Below are 17,895 nucleotides of genomic sequence, written 5' to 3'. Positions count from 1 at the left end.
CTGGGCATGTAAAGAATCCAGTTATGTTTAAATAAAAGACCCTTGCACTGATATTTCCATACCTAGAAAGGAGTATGGAAATAATTGTAAATTACAAATCATCCCTTGAAGACTGGGCCCAATGTGATTTGATAACCAAAAGATTAATAAGAACAAACTGGAAAGAAATGAGGACTGTTTAGTCTGCATGGGCAAAGATTGAGAGAGAACTTTATTGGAATCTTATAAAAATTGTGGATTAGAGGAACACTGATGTCATAAGTTCTAAAATATGAGGACACAGAGTACTACAGGTTATCCTAAGAGGTGGTGTCAACGCAAATATAGGTGGATTCCTAGGAAGTTTTTACTAAGTTACAGAACAGCTGCAGAGGGAGCTATGCTATTGGTAACTTTGGAAAATGACATCAGGAAAGCTAACCAGTCTCTTCCCCTGTCCTAGCTGATATTAAATAGGGATTCTGGAAGGAAACATAAGCAGAGGTTCAGAGCTGCCGACTCTTCCTCCTCTTTAAGGTCTGCTATTTCTATGACCAAAAGCAGTTTTAAAATAAACCCCTGATCACCTCTTTTTAAAAACCCTTTTTTAAAAAATGAGAAGCTGAGCTTCTCATTTAAAATAGACTTGAGTAATTTCAGTGATGTTAATATTTTCATGAGCTGTGCTAGGTTTGACTTGGTGCCTGTTGCTTATGGAACCTTCTCTTCCCTTGGCAGGTTTTCATCTCTGTGAACTGCTTAAGCACAGATTTCTCTTCCCAGAAGGGAGTGAAGGGGTTGCCTCTTAACATTCAAATTGATACCTATAGTTACAACAACCGCAGCAACAAGCCTGTGCACCGGGCCTACTGCCAGATCAAGGTCTTCTGTGACAAGGTAAGGTCGGCAGGGATGCTTGGAACAAGCGTTTGAGACACACTCATGGAAAAAGACCAGGGTCTCTTTAATATTTAATGTCAAAATGAGAATATAGCTGCTAATATAGAATAACTTTTAAAATTATTTTTATTTATTTATTTATTTATTGTTGAGACAGAGTCTCCCTCTGTCTCCCAGGCTGGAGTGAAGTGGTGCAATCTCGGCTCACTGCAATTCTGCCTTCTGGGTTCAAGCAATTCTTGTGCCCCAGCCTCCCCAGTAGCTGGGATTACAGGTGCACACCACCACGGCCGGCTAGTTTTTTGTATTTTCAGTAGAGACAGGGTTTCGCCATGTTGCCCAGGCTGGTCTCCAACTCCTGAGCTCAGGTAATCTGCCCACCTCAGCCTCCCACAGTGCTAGGATTACAGGTGTGAGCCACCGCGCCCAGCCTTTATCAGAGATGAGGTCTCACTCTGTCATCCAGGCTGGAATTTAGTGGTGCAATCACTGCTCACTGTAGCCTCAACCTCCTGGGCTCAAGCGATCCCCCAAACTCAGTCTCCTGAGTAGTTGGGACTATAGGCACATCCCATCACACCCAGCTAATTTTTTAATTTTTTTGTGGAGATGGGGGTCCTGCCATGTTGCCCATGCTGGTCTTGAACTCCTGTCCTCAAGTGATCCTCCCATCTTGGCTTCCCAAAATGTAAAACAGCTTTTTTTTTTTTTGAGACAGAGTCTGGTGCTGTCGCCCATGCTGGAGTGCAGTGGCGCAGTCTCAGCTCACTGCAGCCTCTGCCTCCCGGGTTCAAATGATTCTTGTGCCTCAGCCTCTCCAGTAGCTGGGATTACAGATGCACACCCACCACACCTGGCTAATTTTTGTATAGAAACAGGGTTTCGCCAGGTTGGCCAGGCTGGTCTTGAATTCCTGGCCTCATGTGATGCGCCCACTTTGGCTTCCCAAAGTGCTGGGATTACAGGTGTGAACCACCGTGCCTGGCCTAAAATAGCTTTTAATTATTGTTTTGGCCTTGCAAAGACACATTATGTAGAGATTTTTGAAATTACGTTTTAACTGATAGATTAGAAGGGTTGATAAGTACGTTTTGTTGGGCATGTCTGATAAGTAAAGGAGGTGCACACAGGACCCTCTGAGCCCAGCTGCTGGAAGTGTAGGCAGTCACCCCTGCACGGGAGCTCTTCCTTAGCTGTGTCCGAGTGGCTGAATCACAAAGTGCTGTGCCTTCACAGCCCTCTTCCCCAAAGGCCCTTCAATAAGCATGGGGAAGGAGAGGTGCGGATTCTTCTCTACAGCCACAGGGAGGCAAGAAGAAAAAGTGCAGGGCCCAGAGGGATCTCTGCATGACCTGTTTTCCCTGGTGTGGCTCTTTTTTTATCTGGAGAAGAGAGGCTTACTTTTGCCCAGTGCAGAGCCAGGGGCTGAGCTGGATTCAATGCAGGGAGAGTCTGGAAGGTGCGTCGAGTCTTGAGGGGAAAGTTTGTGCTGGCTCGAAACTGGGGAGCAACCGTGGATGAGTGGACATTCCATTGAACTAAGACAGCAAGATCTTGAGTTTTTCCTACTCAAAAATATTGGACCTATTTTTGGCAGGGGACGGGGGCAGTTCTTTTCATCCTATTAAGGGAGCTTGTCTTTCATTGAGATTTTTAGAGGGGCTAGGTAACTGGAAGTATGTTTGCTGTCAGAGGCCTGGTCTGTCACCCTGGCTTTTGCATCAGGTACACAAAGCACAGTGGCTGAGCACAGTGAATGAGCCTGAGGCCTTTTTTGGATTTTTTGGATGATGTTTACTCTTTGTGTGGCATTTTGGTGATTTTCACCTTCCTGGGTGCTCGACATTTTTGTATTATTGTGAATCTCCTTGAATTTTGTCCTGAAATCTGGTTAAGTTGCTTGGAAACCATCTGCTTGTTAAGATCTTATGTCTATGATTTGCTAGGCGGATCTGGAGCTGTGCTCAGTGTAAGGCTAATCATCCCGCGCTCCTGAGCAGGATTTTTCTGAATATTCTACCAAGTGCCCTGCTCATTACAAGTTTTTCCAGTCACATTACTTCCTTGTAATAATCCTCATGACAGGGATTTCCAGTCCATCCCATATGGTGGGAACAGGTACTGTTTCTGGCTCTGTGTGAGTTTTGGGCACTGTTTCTCTAATCTTTTCGGATGTCAGTTCCCAACCCTGACCCCCAGCCTTGGGCAGCTTCCTGGTACCTGTGTACCTGTTGGTACCCGGCCACGTACTGGAGTGGGGCTCACTGAAGATCTCGGAGCTCTTTCCTCTTTGGTACTTTGTCCTGCTGCCTTGGTCTCTGTGGACTTCCAGCTCTGTCTCCTCAACCCTGGGCACCTGGACTGAGAATACATGAGAATTCCCATGCCATGGCCTGGGAACTCTGAAGGCAGCAGCCAGCATGGTTTGAGGACTTGCCGCGGGTTCCTGTCTCCCAGGGATCACTGTTCTTTAGTTGCCTGCTGGTCAGGGCCTTCTCGTTCTTGTTTCTGCATTTCGTCTGGTTTTTGTTGTTGTTTCAGGGTGGAGGGTAAATCTGATCTGTGTTACTCCATGTTATGTAGAAGCAGAAATGCCTTATTCTTTATAGATACACAGATAAATAAGGAGGGACAGTCCTATTTTGTAATAGGACTGCACCCTCCACCTTTTGGAGGAGGGTGGTGTTTATCATCAGAATGAAGTTATGGTTAGACTTGTTAGAAGGGACAGAGAGACCCAGACCAACTTCATACAATAATGGCTAGGAGATTGGGGATATTTACCTGTTTTTCTGTGTCAGGGAGGGACTGTTGTGTCAATGTTACATAGCAATTTTTATAAGCAGGTTGTATATTTACTATGTTAGTATGCTACCACCTTCTAGAAAAGGCAGAAGGTGGTTTTATATTCTGTTTTTAAAATGTGGTCCTTATTATATAATAATGCTAATAAGATCAGTGGGATTTTTATTGCCTCTTTTTGCTATCAGCAAATTTATTTAACAGAAAAATAAGCTACCAGTTCATCCTTAACTGGAGCACTATGTAAAGAAATCTGTACCATCCAGAAATTAATTCCAGTAAGTCAAGCAAAATGATTAAATGTAATGTTTTTAAATATGCTTCATGGCCTGATTTTGGGCCGTGTTTGTTACTAATATGGTTCTTTTGAACTTTGTTGTTGTGGGTTCAGCTGCATGGTACTATCGGTCTTTGAGCAGTTGATATACAGAGTACACGAGTGTCTTTTTCTAGGACTCTGAGTACACTTTTTCTCTTTTTTCTTTGAGGGAGTCTCACTCTGTCACCCAGACTGGAGTACAGTGGTGCGATCCCAGCTCACCGCAATCTCCACCTCCCAGGTTCAACTGATTCTCCTGCCTCAGCCTCCCGAGTAGCTGGGATTACAGGCATGCATCACCACGCCCGGCTAAATTTTTTGTATTTTTAATGGAGACAGGGTTTCCCATGTTGGCCAGGCTGGTCGTGAACTCCTGGCCTCAAGTGATCCACCCACCTCGGCCTCCCAAAACGCTGGGATTACAAGCGTGAGCCACCGCGCCCAGCCCACTTGTTCTCTTTAAGTGATGATGCAGATTTCTAGTTCCATCTTCACTTTGTGAATTCTGCTTGGTTAGATCTGCCACATGGTTGATGCCAGGCCCTTGGACTGAATCACAGCCTTCAGTGATAACCTTGGCCGTATAGGAGAGTATACTCAAGAGTAGGGCCAACTTGGGTTTTTTCTTTCATTTCCTTTTCCTACTGGACAAAGGGAAAATACCCTTGTGTCTTTGCAGGCATGTGGTATACTCACAGATTTTCTCAGCTTTCATTTAACACGACCACATCCATTATAAGGAGAAATTTTGCTTTTTTTTTTTTGAGACAGAGTTTCGCTTTGTCACCCAGGCTGGAGTGCAGTGGTATGATCTCAGCTCACTGCAACCTCCACCTCTCAGGGGTTCAAGCAGTTCTCCTGCCTCAGCCTCCCAAGTAGCTGGGACTACAGGTGCCCGCTACCACGCCTGGCTAATTTTTGTATTTTTAGTAGAGGCGGGGTTTCACCATGTTGGCCAGGCTGGTCTTGAACTCCTGACCTCAAATGATCCACCCACCTCGGCCTCCCAAAGTGCTGGGATTACAGGCATGAGCTACCGCTTCCGGCCGGAATTTTGCTTTATTTGTTTTTCAAATAAATGTTGTTCCCTGTGATTTCATAGAATTAAAAATAATTTTAAGACTAATCTTTTTAGAAGAAACTACTATGATAAGCCTCATGAATATAGTAAGTAATGGGGTTCCTGTCCAGAGAAGGGAGAAAGGCTTCTTCCATTGGTCAGGATAAGAGTTAAATATTTTAAAGAAGATTGGAAAACAGAATCATATCTTGTCTTCTCTTAACTTACAGGGAGCTGAGCGGAAAATCAGGGATGAAGAACGAAAGCAAAGCAAAAGAAAAGGCAAGTGTCCTGACCCCAGCTCCCAGTTGAATGCCTGTAAGTAGAAATGTTCCCGGCAAGCTTCAGACCTTTTCCATTGAGAATGGTGGCTGGAGTTTGCACGCAGAAGACAGTGGGTGTTCTTCCTGTTCTGCAGTGTGGCACTGCCTCTTCCTCAGATCAGCAGCAGATGCCAGCTCAGCGGGGGGGTTTTCCTGGGGATTACAGGATAGATCCCCGGGTTTTCCCGACCCCAGCGTTTTTGGCTCTCAGTTCTAGTTCAGACATCTGTTTCCAGTCTTGAAAAATGACAACACGTTCTGCATGAATCACTGTTAAAATTGGGACTTATCTAGATTTTTTAAAGTAATAATAATGGTCTTGAGAATTCAAGATGTCTTAACTCCAAGTAAGATCATATTTTGTATCTAAAGTATAGTATTTTAATATTTGCAGAATCTATAGGGCTTCTGTTTGGACATTTCACCAGGAAGGCTTTGTTTTCTTTTTTTTTTAATTGTGACCAGTATTCATATTCACAAAATCTTGTATCTAAAATGAAGAAAGTGCTGCTCTGTGCCTGTAGGGTTCCATCTGTAGTACATGGGCTTCTGGCAGCTCTTTTGAATGGTCTGTCTGGCTCAGCAGACATTTGCCCTGCAACACCTTAGTCAGGATTCTCCTACTGGTATCAAAGTGCAAACTCCCAGTGACACTTCAGAGAGCAGCTGACTAACTAGGAGACCTCATTACTGAGTACTTCAGGGCCAGCCAGATCATTGGGGAAGATGGAGTCTCTAACTTACTAAATTAAAAATTGGATGGGCATGCTTACACTTCACCTCATTGTCGAATTTCTTGATATGTTCTGAAGTCAATGGGTCCATGAGTGTTGGAATGTAAATTATTTAATGAGGACAGCTGAGGTGAAATTTCTTCCAAATTATGTTTACACAATTATAAATTTTAGCCTTTCCAATGAAAACTAAATACGCTCTGCCTCTGTCGCAAATCTTCTGTGGATATGCGTCTGTGTGTGTTTGAAGATACCTTTTCCCTTTTGATTTGATAAGACATTCAGTTGATTTTAGTGGAAATACACACAACAAATTCCTTTACATAAACTGGGATTCTTAGGCAGGCAGCGTGCCCTGTTGTATCTTACAGAGTGCTACACTTGGAGTATCTTACGCAGAGGCGAGCACTCCGTGGCCTGCATCCAGTCTGTATGTAATCCTTTGACCTTGGCTTCCTCTTTTTTAATTTTTTTTTTTTTTTCAGTTTCTGATGTTAAAGTGCCACTGCTCCCCTCTCACAAGCGAATGGATATCACAGTTTTCAAACCCTTCATTGATCTCGATACTCAGCCTGTCCTCTTCATCCCTGACGTGCACTTTGCCAACTTGCAGCGGGGCACTCATGTAGGTAACCAGGATCCCAGGGGAGGTTACCAGGAAGGAAGGCATGGCAAAAGGAAATTCTTTGGCATTATTCATGGGAAACAGAAGCCAAAATTGAGTGAGGTTTGACCAGTTAGTCAGCTCTTTGGAATATTCTGCTGGGGTGACATGATGCCCATGCAATAAAAATGGTAAGCATCGTTGATTTGAAGGTGCAGTGCAGCCTGTCAGCTTTATTCTGTTTGTATTCATTCATTCATTCGTTCGTTCTTCATACCTACATATCCTAGCTCATTTAAAAGATTCTAGAATAGTAGCATAATTTGGAGTTTGAGCCTGTCCTCTTTTTAAATTTAACTTGGGGCAATACCTAGGTTAAGGAGCTCTTATAACATAAGAACATCCGAAGGCTTTTCTCACAGTTCCAGTTACTGAGCCGTCCTTGCCATGTGTAGTTACCAATGGCCATGTCTTGGCAACTAAAAGTAAATTTTAAAAAATAGTCACGCCCTGTTTTGTGGCAAAGGCTTACAAGGGGTAGAAACTTCAGTAGAATGAAGCATGGTTTTATGCTGAGTGCAAATAAATATCAAAAAGACAGTCTTTCATGCACTTTGTGGACAGATTTATAAGGACTAAAGATTCGTCAGAGTTCTTGGGGCCGTGGCCAGTACATTTAGTTTCTAATGGGAAGCTGGAGGTGAGCAGGGGTTAGCACACTGTTTTTGTGAAGGGCTGGGCGGTAAAGGTTTTCGGCTTTTGGGGCCCCGTGGTCTCCACTGTGCTGCTCAGCGCTGCCGAACTAGTGCACACATGGCCATAAGCAGCATGTGAATGAATGAGCGTGGCTTTGTTTCAGTAAAGACTTTATTTACATGAACTGGCTTTAGACCAGATTTGGCCCAACCACTGAGTTAAAGGAGTTCAAGACATCTGTAAGAATCTGTTATTGAAAACTAAGGCTAAAGGATTTTATATTAGATTGGTGAAATTCAAAATTATTTCCATTTTAGGAATAATTCATTTATGGTCAAACATTTTGAGCATACATTTGAAAAGCAATCTATTCCTTTGGTCTTAGGTCCTTCCCATTGCCTCTGAAGAATTGGAGGGTGAAGGGTAAGATTTATGTTTTGTTTTGTTTTGTTTTAATAATGGAAATGATTTCAAACTTGTAGAAAAACTGCAAGTACAGTACAAAGAACTCATTTTTCCCTGAGCCATCAAGGATAAGTTGCCAGCCTGATGGCCCATCACTCCTGAATATCGTGGTATATATTTCCTACCAACAAGGACATCCTCCTGTGTCACAGGCAAGATTAGAATATTAACATTGCTTCATTAGCACCAATAATGTCCTTTATAGCAAAAAAGGATCCAGTTCAGGATCACACATTGTAGTTGTTTGTCATGTTTGTTGATCTTCTTCAGTCTAGAACTAAGCCACTCCTTAACTTTTCTGACCAAATATTTTTGAAGATTACAACCAGCTGTTTTGTAGACTCTTCTTAGTTTGCGTGTGTCTGCTGCTCTCTCATGGTTAGATTCCAGGCTTGGCAGGGATGTCATAGAGGCCAGGCTGGGTTCTCCGTGTGTCCTAGCAGATGGCGCTTGATGTCAGTTTATCTGTTACTAATGGTGTTCTTTGGTCACTTGATTAAGCTGGTATCTTCCAGCTTCTCCACTGCAAAGTGGCCCCTTTTATAGTAAGTGTTGTCTGGGGAGGTGCATTGTAGCTTTGTAAATATCTCATTCCCCATCAAACTTTCAGTTTACTCATTCATTTATTGCTATCAGTATGAACTCATAGTTTCCTGTTTTATTCAATAAGCTGTGATTCATTAGTCATTTACTTTGATGCTCAGGTTGTCCCAGAATTGGGCTCTGCCTTCCTGTGCCGGGCAGCCCCCTACTCATGCTGCCTAGTGGAGGGGAGCTGACGCTACCCCTCTTTGGGCTATCAGAACCTTCTTGATGGCTCTGGGACTTTTTCAACAAGGCAAAGATTCTTTTTGTTTTTATTTCATTTTACTTTTAGAGACAGGGTCTTGCTCTGAGGCCCATGTAGGAGTGCAGGGGTGCAGTCACAGCTCACTGCAGCCTTGAGCTTCTGGGCTTAAGTGATCCTCCTGCCTCAGACTCCCGAGTAGGTGGGACTACAGGCACATGCCACCACACCCATCTAATTATTATTATTATTGTAGAGATCCTGGTCTCAGGCAATCCTCCCGCCTCAGCCTCCCTCTTTCTGTTATCTGCCCTCAGAAAGGTGCATCCTGATGGAGAGAGCCAAGATTTCCATGGGAAGTTCATTCCTCAGCATCCCTCTTCCCTCATCTTCCATCCGTTCCCAGGGCTTAAACCGTCATACTGGGGACATTCATGCCCCACACGTTACCCATCGTGCCTCTCTTTGAAGGCGAGGCCTGCGCTGCCCCTTTGATTCTTAGTGTTTCAGGCTTGAGTCCTGCCGGCACCTTCACTAGACGGCTGCGGTGTGCTAGGAACTGAGATGGCAGAGTCTCGGAGGCTCAGCCCCTGCTCCTGAAGTGGCCATTCTGCTCCAAATCCAGCACTCCCTCCCTTCACTTTCAGTTATTTACCTCTTCTCTTGCTTGCCGTGACACCACCTGCTGGACCCTCCATGCCAGGTGCCCCTGGTAGCCAGGCGTTCGTTCGATCTGAGTTTTTCTCTCCTCAGACTCTCCTTGGTCTGTTCTCACCTTTTGGCTTCCATGATACCACCATATTTTAAACCTGTGGAATCCTGTGCTCGGATTATACCAGCCTCCTTCCCCTGGTTTTTCTGCTTGAAGGTCCTGGGGTCCCCTCCAGTCTTGACCACACACTTTGGGTACCAACACACTTTGGGTACCACACTCAGTCTCACAGAACTTTCAACTATTCCCTCTTCTCTGCCATGTAAAATTTAATTCCTTAGAGCTGAATGATCAGGACATTCACGGTAGAGTCGGCTTCCCGAAATTTCTAGATATGGCTTCCTGTGGGCCGTTCTGTTTGAGCCAGGCTGGCCCTGCGTTTTCCTGCTCACACTTCCTCAGTGTTTTGAAACATCATCTCCTTTGTCACTGCCTGTACAAGGTTATCTCAGATCCTACCTCCTCCATAGAGTGTTTCCTGAAAAGAAGCACCAGACAGCCAGGCGTGGTGGATCATGCCTATAATTCGAGCACTTTGGGAGGCCAAGGTAGGAAGATCGCTTGAGCCCGGGAATTTGAGAACATCCTGGGCAACATAGGGAGAACCCATCTCTACAAAAATAAAAAAATTAGTTGGGTGTGGTGGTGTGCGCCACTTGGGAGGCTGAGGTGGAAGGATTGCTTGGGCCTGGGCGGTTGAGGCTGCAGTGAGCCGTGATCCATGATTGCACCACTGCACTCCAGCCTGAGCAACAGAATGAGACCCTGTCTCACACACACAAAAAAAACCAAAGCGCCTCATCTTTGAGAAGGCAGCTTTATCTGATGAGAGTGCAGATACCTGCAGGGAACCTGAGTGTGGTCCCATGTCTGCCTGTAAATATCCATGAGCCCTGGAGTCAGGATCTTCCCTTCAGCCTGATTTTTCATCCACAAATAAGGAAGCTGGACCAGATAAAGAATGAAAGTCATTTTAAATCTAGTTCCATGACAGGCTCTAAAACACCTTAATGTTGATGCAGCTGGTTAAGTTGAATCACTAACGGCATATTTTGGATCACTGCAGCTCTGTCTTGAAAAGGGGGCCGTACGGCACAGAAGATGACTTTGCTGTCCCTCCTTCTACCAAGCTGGCCCGGATAGAAGAACCAAAGAGAGGTGTGTTGGTTTCCATTTCTTAGTGGGAGTTTTAAATCAGAAGTGAGTTCAGAATCTATCAAAAGCATAAATGGTTCAAGCACATTTTTCCCAGTTTCACTTGCTTGGGAATTCTTCCATCAGACTGACATCTAGCTTGAGCTAGGACTTAGAGCAAAGTTCAGAGAAGCCGAAACCTGTGTTCCTTAAGACAGAATTGATATTGGCTGATGCTTGTCATCCTTGATGTGAATGTGGTTTTTATTTTAGCTGGTACCGTGGTCTGTTTTCCTCTTTTGCTCATGTGAACTGTATCCTTTTTTTCCTCTCTTTTCCCTTCCTTATTCCTGGTTGGGGATTGATTAGTGCTGCTCTACGTTCGAAAGGAGTCAGAAGAAGTCTTTGATGCCCTGATGCTCAAAACCCCATCTTTGAAGGGCTTGATGGAAGCTGTAAGTAGGATCAACTCTGTAATCCCCTGTACAAAATGAAAGGACAAGTACATAGGATTTCATGGAAACACTTTATCAGATGATCCAAATCCTTTGTCAGACCTTCTGGAATCCCTGACACCTTTCTCGAGTTGTCGTGCGTCCCACGTTTTATCCTCACCCAGGGGTCTTAACTCACACAGTCACTCAGTCACACCTGTTCCACTGAAGTGAATGCATCTGTGATGGCCTATGAAATGTTTAATTTTTATATACGTGGTTAAAGGGAGATTGCCATTTAGCAAGCCACTTAGAAGCTAACAAAAGTGATTTTTAATCAAGTACAATCTTAAAAACTTCATACATAAAAACAGTGGCTCCTCAGTCTACCTTTAAAACTCCCAATCCTAGGAAATTACTGAACTTGTATCAAGACCTCACTACAGCCTATTGCAGAGAAAGTAGACATGTAACCAGTGATGGCCGTAAGTCCATCTTACAAGGATCTCAGCACGAGGCTGGAATAAACTGACCCCATGCTCCCTGTGGGGATATCAGTAAGAGAGGAAACATGGAAGGCTGCTGTGTTAATTTCCCGTTCCAGCTGTGCCCTGGAAAAACGCATGTCATCAGCACTGAGTGCAGATATTTACCAGCCTGTCTCCTAGAGACCGTAGAGATCTTTAAGCTCAAAGTGTGTCCATAATTGGGCTAAAAGCATCTCCCCCAGCTCCCTCTGATGACTGTAGTGTGTTGAATTCATTTAACACATCTTGATAAAGGGCTTGCTTCATGCCAGGCACTGTGGCGGGCACTGGAGTTATGCGCGTCAGTGACACAGTGCTGAATGGAGTTTATTTTGTAGTTAGGAAGACACAGACACCAAAATAAGCAAAGAAGTTGAGGTCATTTTTCAGGTACTGATGAGTGCAATGAAGATTAATAAAGCAGGGAGATGGGGCGTGGGTTTGGGGAGCTGCTGTGTGGTCTCTCAGCCAGGCGCCCCAAGTCCACGGGTGTCACTCAGTGCATCCCTGCCTGCCCACAGCACAGGCAGCGCCGTTCCCACTGTCACTTCCTGCCTCCTAGGATGTCCCCTGGGTTTCTCTTTTCTTGCCTTTTGATGACCCTTCATCATGTCTTAAGAATCATGCAAACTGGCCAGGTGCGGTGGCTCACACCTGTAATCCCAGCACTTTGGGAGGCAGAGGCAGGAGGATCACCTGAGGTCAGGAGTTCGAGACCAGCCTGGCCAACATGGAGAAACCCTGTCTCTACTAAAAATACAAAAAATTAGCCAGGCTTGGTGGCAGGCGCCTGTAATCCCAGCTACTCGGGAGGCTGAGGCAGGAGAATCACTTGAACCAGGGAGGTGGAGGTTGTAGTGAGCTGAGATCCCGCCACTGTACTCCAGCCTGGCATAGCAAGACTCCGTCTCAAAAAAAACAGAACAAAAAAAAAAAAACATGCAAATTCTGATTACAGGGAAAGAGGAGAGTAAAGAGGATGCAGAATTACTGGGCCAGCATAACTGTTCATGGCTCACAAGGAACTCATGACAGGTCTTACATGTCAGAACACAAAGTATTATCATCCACTCGTACAGAAAAGAAAAAGGGTTTGTGTGGTGAGAACTCGGAGCTGGGGTCTGGTCTGAAACACGTGTTTGGAAGGTTGGCAGGATCTGCAGGTTTGCCACCTGAGGCTCTGTTTCTCAGCGCCACCTTGAGCTTTGCTCTGTGGCTTGAGGTGAAGCTGGTGATGCCAGCCTGAGGATGGTCTGGATGACAAGTGTAACGTTTGATCTAGAGTGAATCAGCTGTTTGTCCTTGGAGCAATTCACCCATTCTCTTTAAAAATATTAAAAATAGCCTCTATGTCCCTAAAGGAAGACAGCCACAGCTCCCCAGAAGCTCATTACAGTGAGGGGCAGCCGGGCTGAGGAGAGGTGGAGGCCCCCAGCACACGAGCTAGGGCTTTTCCATGTCTTTGTGTCTGCGTTTTTGAAAAACAAAAAGTCGAGTGACTATGCGTGTGTGTGTGTGTGTGTGTGTATATATATATATATATATATATATTTGTTGTTTGGTTTCTAAAGCCTTGATACAGGGTTTTGTAATTATTTTTCTTTCCTCTTTTAGATCTCAGACAAATACGATGTTCCCCATGACAAGATTGGGAAAATATTCAAGAAGTGTAAAAAGGGGTAAGCAGCCACTGCGTCCTGTGTACCTCGGAAAGTGCTGATGCCCCCCGCAGTGCTAGTGTGACGCACCCCCCAGTGCTGTTGACACCCCCCAGCACGATGTAACACACCGTGCATGCTAGTGACACCCTCCTGTGCCAGTGACACACACCCTGTGCCAGTGTGACACGTGTGCATCGTGCCCAGTCCAGAAGCAGCCAAAGAAACCTGGGTGCTGGAATGTGGCTTTTCTAAATTATATACGAAATTACTTAGATAAAATTGATCTGCCTTGAGGAGATCTTTGTGTATTGTTTCTCCAAGTCACCTTCTTTGCCCTCCACATGCCTGGCAGCAGTGCCATGGCTCCACACTCCAGGGTGTGTGGCCAGCGCCACTGAGGATGGCCAGGGCAGCACCTCCGTGTGTCGAGCCCGTTGGAGCCGGGCACTGGGTTGGGCACGTCCCACGGTGCTGCGCTTGGTCTTCACGTCTTCTTTCTGAGCTGGTCTCAGGGCTTGTTCATAGTTTATAGACAGGCGGCTGAGGCTCAGAGTTCAAGAGGCTTTTCGGGGCCGTGGTTGGTATTCCCTGCCTCTGCAGCCCGTGCCCTGCTCTACCCTCCTGCCCAGGATCCTATTTCCAAGTTATATCACGTTGCTGCTTTGTCTAGAAATCAGTATTTTTAGTTCTTTTTTGTCTGTCTATGATGTTTGGCATGGATAAGCAGTGGCTAGCATAAGAATTTTTTGGCTTAGTTTTAAAACAAATTCTAATGGGAAATTTCTAGATGGTTCTAGTGGAAAGAGTTGGACTTAGTAGTTAATTTATTTTTGTTTATTTTCTTGTTTTTGTATTCTTTATTTTTTGTTTGATAATAGTTCATTTAAACTTTGAGGCTCACTTGCTGGAGTGTGTAATTTGTCAGGGGGCTGTGACTTCACATCATGTAAGTTAGTGTTATTGATGTGCTTTTGCTTTATTCATTTAGAGATGGTTTCACTCTATCGCCCAGGCTGGAGTACAGTGGTGCAATCAGAGCTCACTGTACCCTTGAACTCCTGGGCTCAGGCCATCCTTTCACCTCAGCTTCCCAAGTAGCAGGGACTACAGGCATGTACCACCATGTCCAGCTAGTTTTTAAAATTTTTCTGTAGAAATGGGATCTTGCTATGTTATCCAGGCTGGTCTCAAACTCTTGGGCTCAAGTGATTCTCCTGCCTCAGTGTCCCAAAATGCTGGGATCACAAGTATGAGCCAAGTACCATTTACTAAGTGACTACTATGAAATACATGCTGGAAATAATAATCATAAATAAGCTAGTATATTTCATTTTCCAAATGCTGTGATATAAATATATCACCTGATTTCCTCCTAACTCAATTCTCTCAGCAATCCTGTAAGATGGGTACTATTATTATCCCCATTTTATAGATGAGGAAGTTGAGGCTTAAGGAGATTTAAATAATTTGCCTCACATGCCGCAACTAGTAAGTGGGAGAGCTAACAGGTCAATCTAGGTCTGACTCCAGGACCAAGTGGCAGTGAAGTTGGTTGGTCTTGTCCCTCCCCATCCAGGATCCTGGTGAACATGGACGACAACATTGTGAAGCATTACTCCAATGAGGACACCTTCCAGCTGCAGATTGAAGAAGCCGGGGGGTCTTACAAGCTCACCCTGACGGAGATCTAAAGGCCTGCGGGCCACAGCTCCCCAGGAGTTCAGTGCAGGTGTTTCTAGATCTTACGGTTTGGCAAGTGCAGGTAACTCCAGTCAGCCATGTCGCCAGCACAGGTCTATGTCAAGGGAAGGGGTTCCTTGCAGGTTGGAGGCGGGGCTGCATCTGGCTTGGTGGTAGCATTTAATCTATTGCATTGGCGTTTTTCAGATGAAAGAGAAATCCATATACCATTATGTTTGAATTTCCTGATATATACAGGATTTAAAGTGAAAACTTTATTCCAAGAGTTAACAGAGTCTCTGGGAAGCTTTAGGACATCTGCTACGTTATTTATCAAAATATTGGGATCTCTGCCTTGTGCCTACAATGTCGTGGGCCTGCTCGCTAGCAGAAGTCAGAAAAGGCGATAGGCTTGGCTTTAAGGATTTCGTGCCCTTGCCTGAATTCAGTACAACTCCACTGCCTCACGTTAGCGGGAGCGCACCTGAAGAGTACAGGGGGGAGCCCTCTCTCCCTTACCCTCTCACTCTCCACCAGATGTTTACTAAACAGGGCATGTTACTGAAATCTTCCTTTGCGACTTTCTCGGACATATCAACTGCCTTTCTCATGAAGAATTTTAATGGGTTACAGTATGAAATCAGTTAAGATAAAGCTGCATTGTATATAAGTGCAATATATTTTTGAAGGTCTGTAAATGTGTACATACATGTCTTATATAAATATATAATATATAAATATGGTGTCTGTGTACATATAGTGAAGATATGCAGTAAGAGCTACCTTAAAGACTTTCCCTAGACAAAGGTTAAGTTATTTTTGATCGTGTATACCAAGCAGATAGAATACTGTGCTTAGTGGAACCCGCTAAAAACCTTTTTCTCTGTTTTTCCAAACACAGGCATTCCGTAGCATAGCAAAACCTTCTCAAATGACAGAGATTCTGTTTGCTGTTGAGAATGTTGTTATTTGGATTTCTGCACTGTTTAACAAATGAAGTAAAAGAAAAACACTACTGCAATCACATCTTTTGTTATGCTAGTATCAGTCAGATGCACTTAGAGTGAAGAAACACTGTAATTACAGCACACAGATTGCAAGTATTGCGTACGAAGTGATACAACTCGAAATGCAGTTCTCATCTTCCTGTTTTGAGAAATGATTATTTTATCACGCATCAGAGCCTTCATGCTTTGGTTATCTTGTATGTTAACAATTCTAGAAAACATTCATGAATTCACAAAAATACGTTACTATGGCAGGGGAACATTTTGTACACATTTAAGTATATAAAAATACTAAAATATGTAATTTTATAACAAAGTCACAGGTATCTTTAGGTTCAGGGAACTAGACTAGGTCATTCGTGTAAATGGACTGGTAGTTACAGTCTTAGGTTAAAGTATTCTAATGAAGTACGGGAACTAAATTGCTGGTTTTCTAAGATAAGATATGGGATATGGGTCATATAACTTTTATATTTTTTATGAAATTGATTTTGTCTTGTGTGTTATTTTTAATTGTATCATTGAAGATGTATTTTAAACCAAAGGGATTAAATTTTATATGTCTATTTCGTAATATGTCATTTCCTGTTTTTCAATTTGACTTTGCATTGCTCAGTAAAACATGAGAGCTGAAAAGCATCTCATTGCTAGCACTTTCTGCTTATTTCTTAATGTGTGCGCTTAGGTTGTTTTCTTCATGTTAACTTTTCCTTACTGATGCCTGAAATGATCCACGTAATTGTTAAGTCAGGGATCCCTGAATGATTTTCCAATTCTTACCAAAATTTAACCACTAAAGCTGAAGGTAAATGCTTTCATACCTAAAATCTTAGTATTCTTAGTGTTTAAAAGCCTAACAGAAAATACTTAGTTTAAAAATTTACCAATATTTAAATCATTAGAATCTCTAAAACAGGCGTCCTGAACATATTCCAGGGTAATCCAGGGCCTAAATATGATAGACACTAGGATATATTTTTAATGGATACAAGATCAGATTAATGACGTAAACTCCCTGATAGGGCTCCTGGGACATCTGCATTTTTCACAGTAACCCTCGGGCCAAAGTGGAGACTCTCCTGCAGCCTGGGTTCCCGTTCACTCAGTGCTTCCAGAGTCCAGCTCCACACAGGAAGCCTGGGGACCCTGCCAGCGCATCCTTTCTATGGGAGCCCTTCCTCACACCATGGGTCTCCTTCACCCCCTGGCTTCCCGGGACTTACCTTTGCCTCAAAACTCATCTCTTCCCGGGCGTCCCCAGGGCCATTACCTCTGGTTCCTCAGCCCAGCACCCACTCCCTGCTCTCACGGCTCCAAGTACTGACAGACACCTGCTGGCCCTCTTCTCAGCCTCTCGTTTCTTGGCGAGCAGGTTTTGGTGTCTTAGCTTTGGATCTCTGGCACCCAACCCAATGCTGGTTACATAGTCGATGCTCAGTGAATGGTTCTGTAATGATAAAGCGACTAGTTTATCCTAGGAACTGCCTTCAAGTAACACAGTCACTTGCAAAACATCAGCAGGGAGCGTTTTTAGACATTACAGGCTCAGAAATCAGTCGGGGCTGGACTCGGACCAGTAGGCCACAGAGCAGGACCAGTAGGTGGAATTGTCTGGGACTCAGGTGTGTGCCACTGTGCCTGGATTTCTGGCCTGGATCTTTGCAGTAACCCAACTGGACTCATCGTTTCCATCCCTGGGCCCCTTCGTTTTATTCCTAATCTAGGAACCATGATGATTCTTCTAAAATATAAATTAGGACTCTGCTCAGAACCCTGCAGTAGCTCTCCACTTCACTCATAATGTACACGGGATCTGTCCTCCGGCCACTGACCTCAAATTACACCATAGCTGAAGGTCCTGCAGAGTTAGGCCTGCTGAGGTTACGCGATGTCGACAGCAAATGTCGGCATTCCGGTAATAAATGCCTTTGACTCTTAGTTTTCCGTTGCTGAAAGTCATGTTGGAGACGTTTGCCCAATCTTGGTCATGTTTCCAAGAAGAAAGACTCGTTTTATGAGCCTCATGGGATATTGATGGTATTAATAACAAGATGAGTTGAAGGCTGAGTGT

General features: G+C 44.3%; 1 protein-coding gene across 1 annotated transcript in view; it reads left to right on the top strand.

The window, feature by feature from the left end:
• GRHL1 (grainyhead like transcription factor 1) overlaps positions 1-16,398 on the top strand; it is a 50,125-nt gene extending 33,727 nt beyond the window's left edge. Inside the window, exons 9-16 of the mRNA XM_034952595.3 lie at positions 718-876; positions 5,291-5,342; positions 6,603-6,742; positions 7,803-7,840; positions 10,448-10,539; positions 10,885-10,970; positions 13,091-13,155; positions 14,714-16,398. Coding sequence (XP_034808486.1) covers positions 718-876; positions 5,291-5,342; positions 6,603-6,742; positions 7,803-7,840; positions 10,448-10,539; positions 10,885-10,970; positions 13,091-13,155; positions 14,714-14,828 — 747 coding nt within the window. The 3' untranslated portion in view covers positions 14,829-16,398. The remainder of the gene's footprint in view (positions 1-717; positions 877-5,290; positions 5,343-6,602; positions 6,743-7,802; positions 7,841-10,447; positions 10,540-10,884; positions 10,971-13,090; positions 13,156-14,713) is intronic.
• The last annotated feature ends 1,497 nt before the right edge of the window (positions 16,399-17,895 follow it).

Source organism: Pan paniscus, chromosome 12, assembly GCF_029289425.2.
Source record: "Pan paniscus chromosome 12, NHGRI_mPanPan1-v2.0_pri, whole genome shotgun sequence".
NCBI lineage: Eukaryota > Metazoa > Chordata > Mammalia > Primates > Hominidae > Pan > Pan paniscus.
Note: the sequence above shows the minus strand (reverse complement) of the source record. Positions and strands in the feature narration are given on the sequence as shown.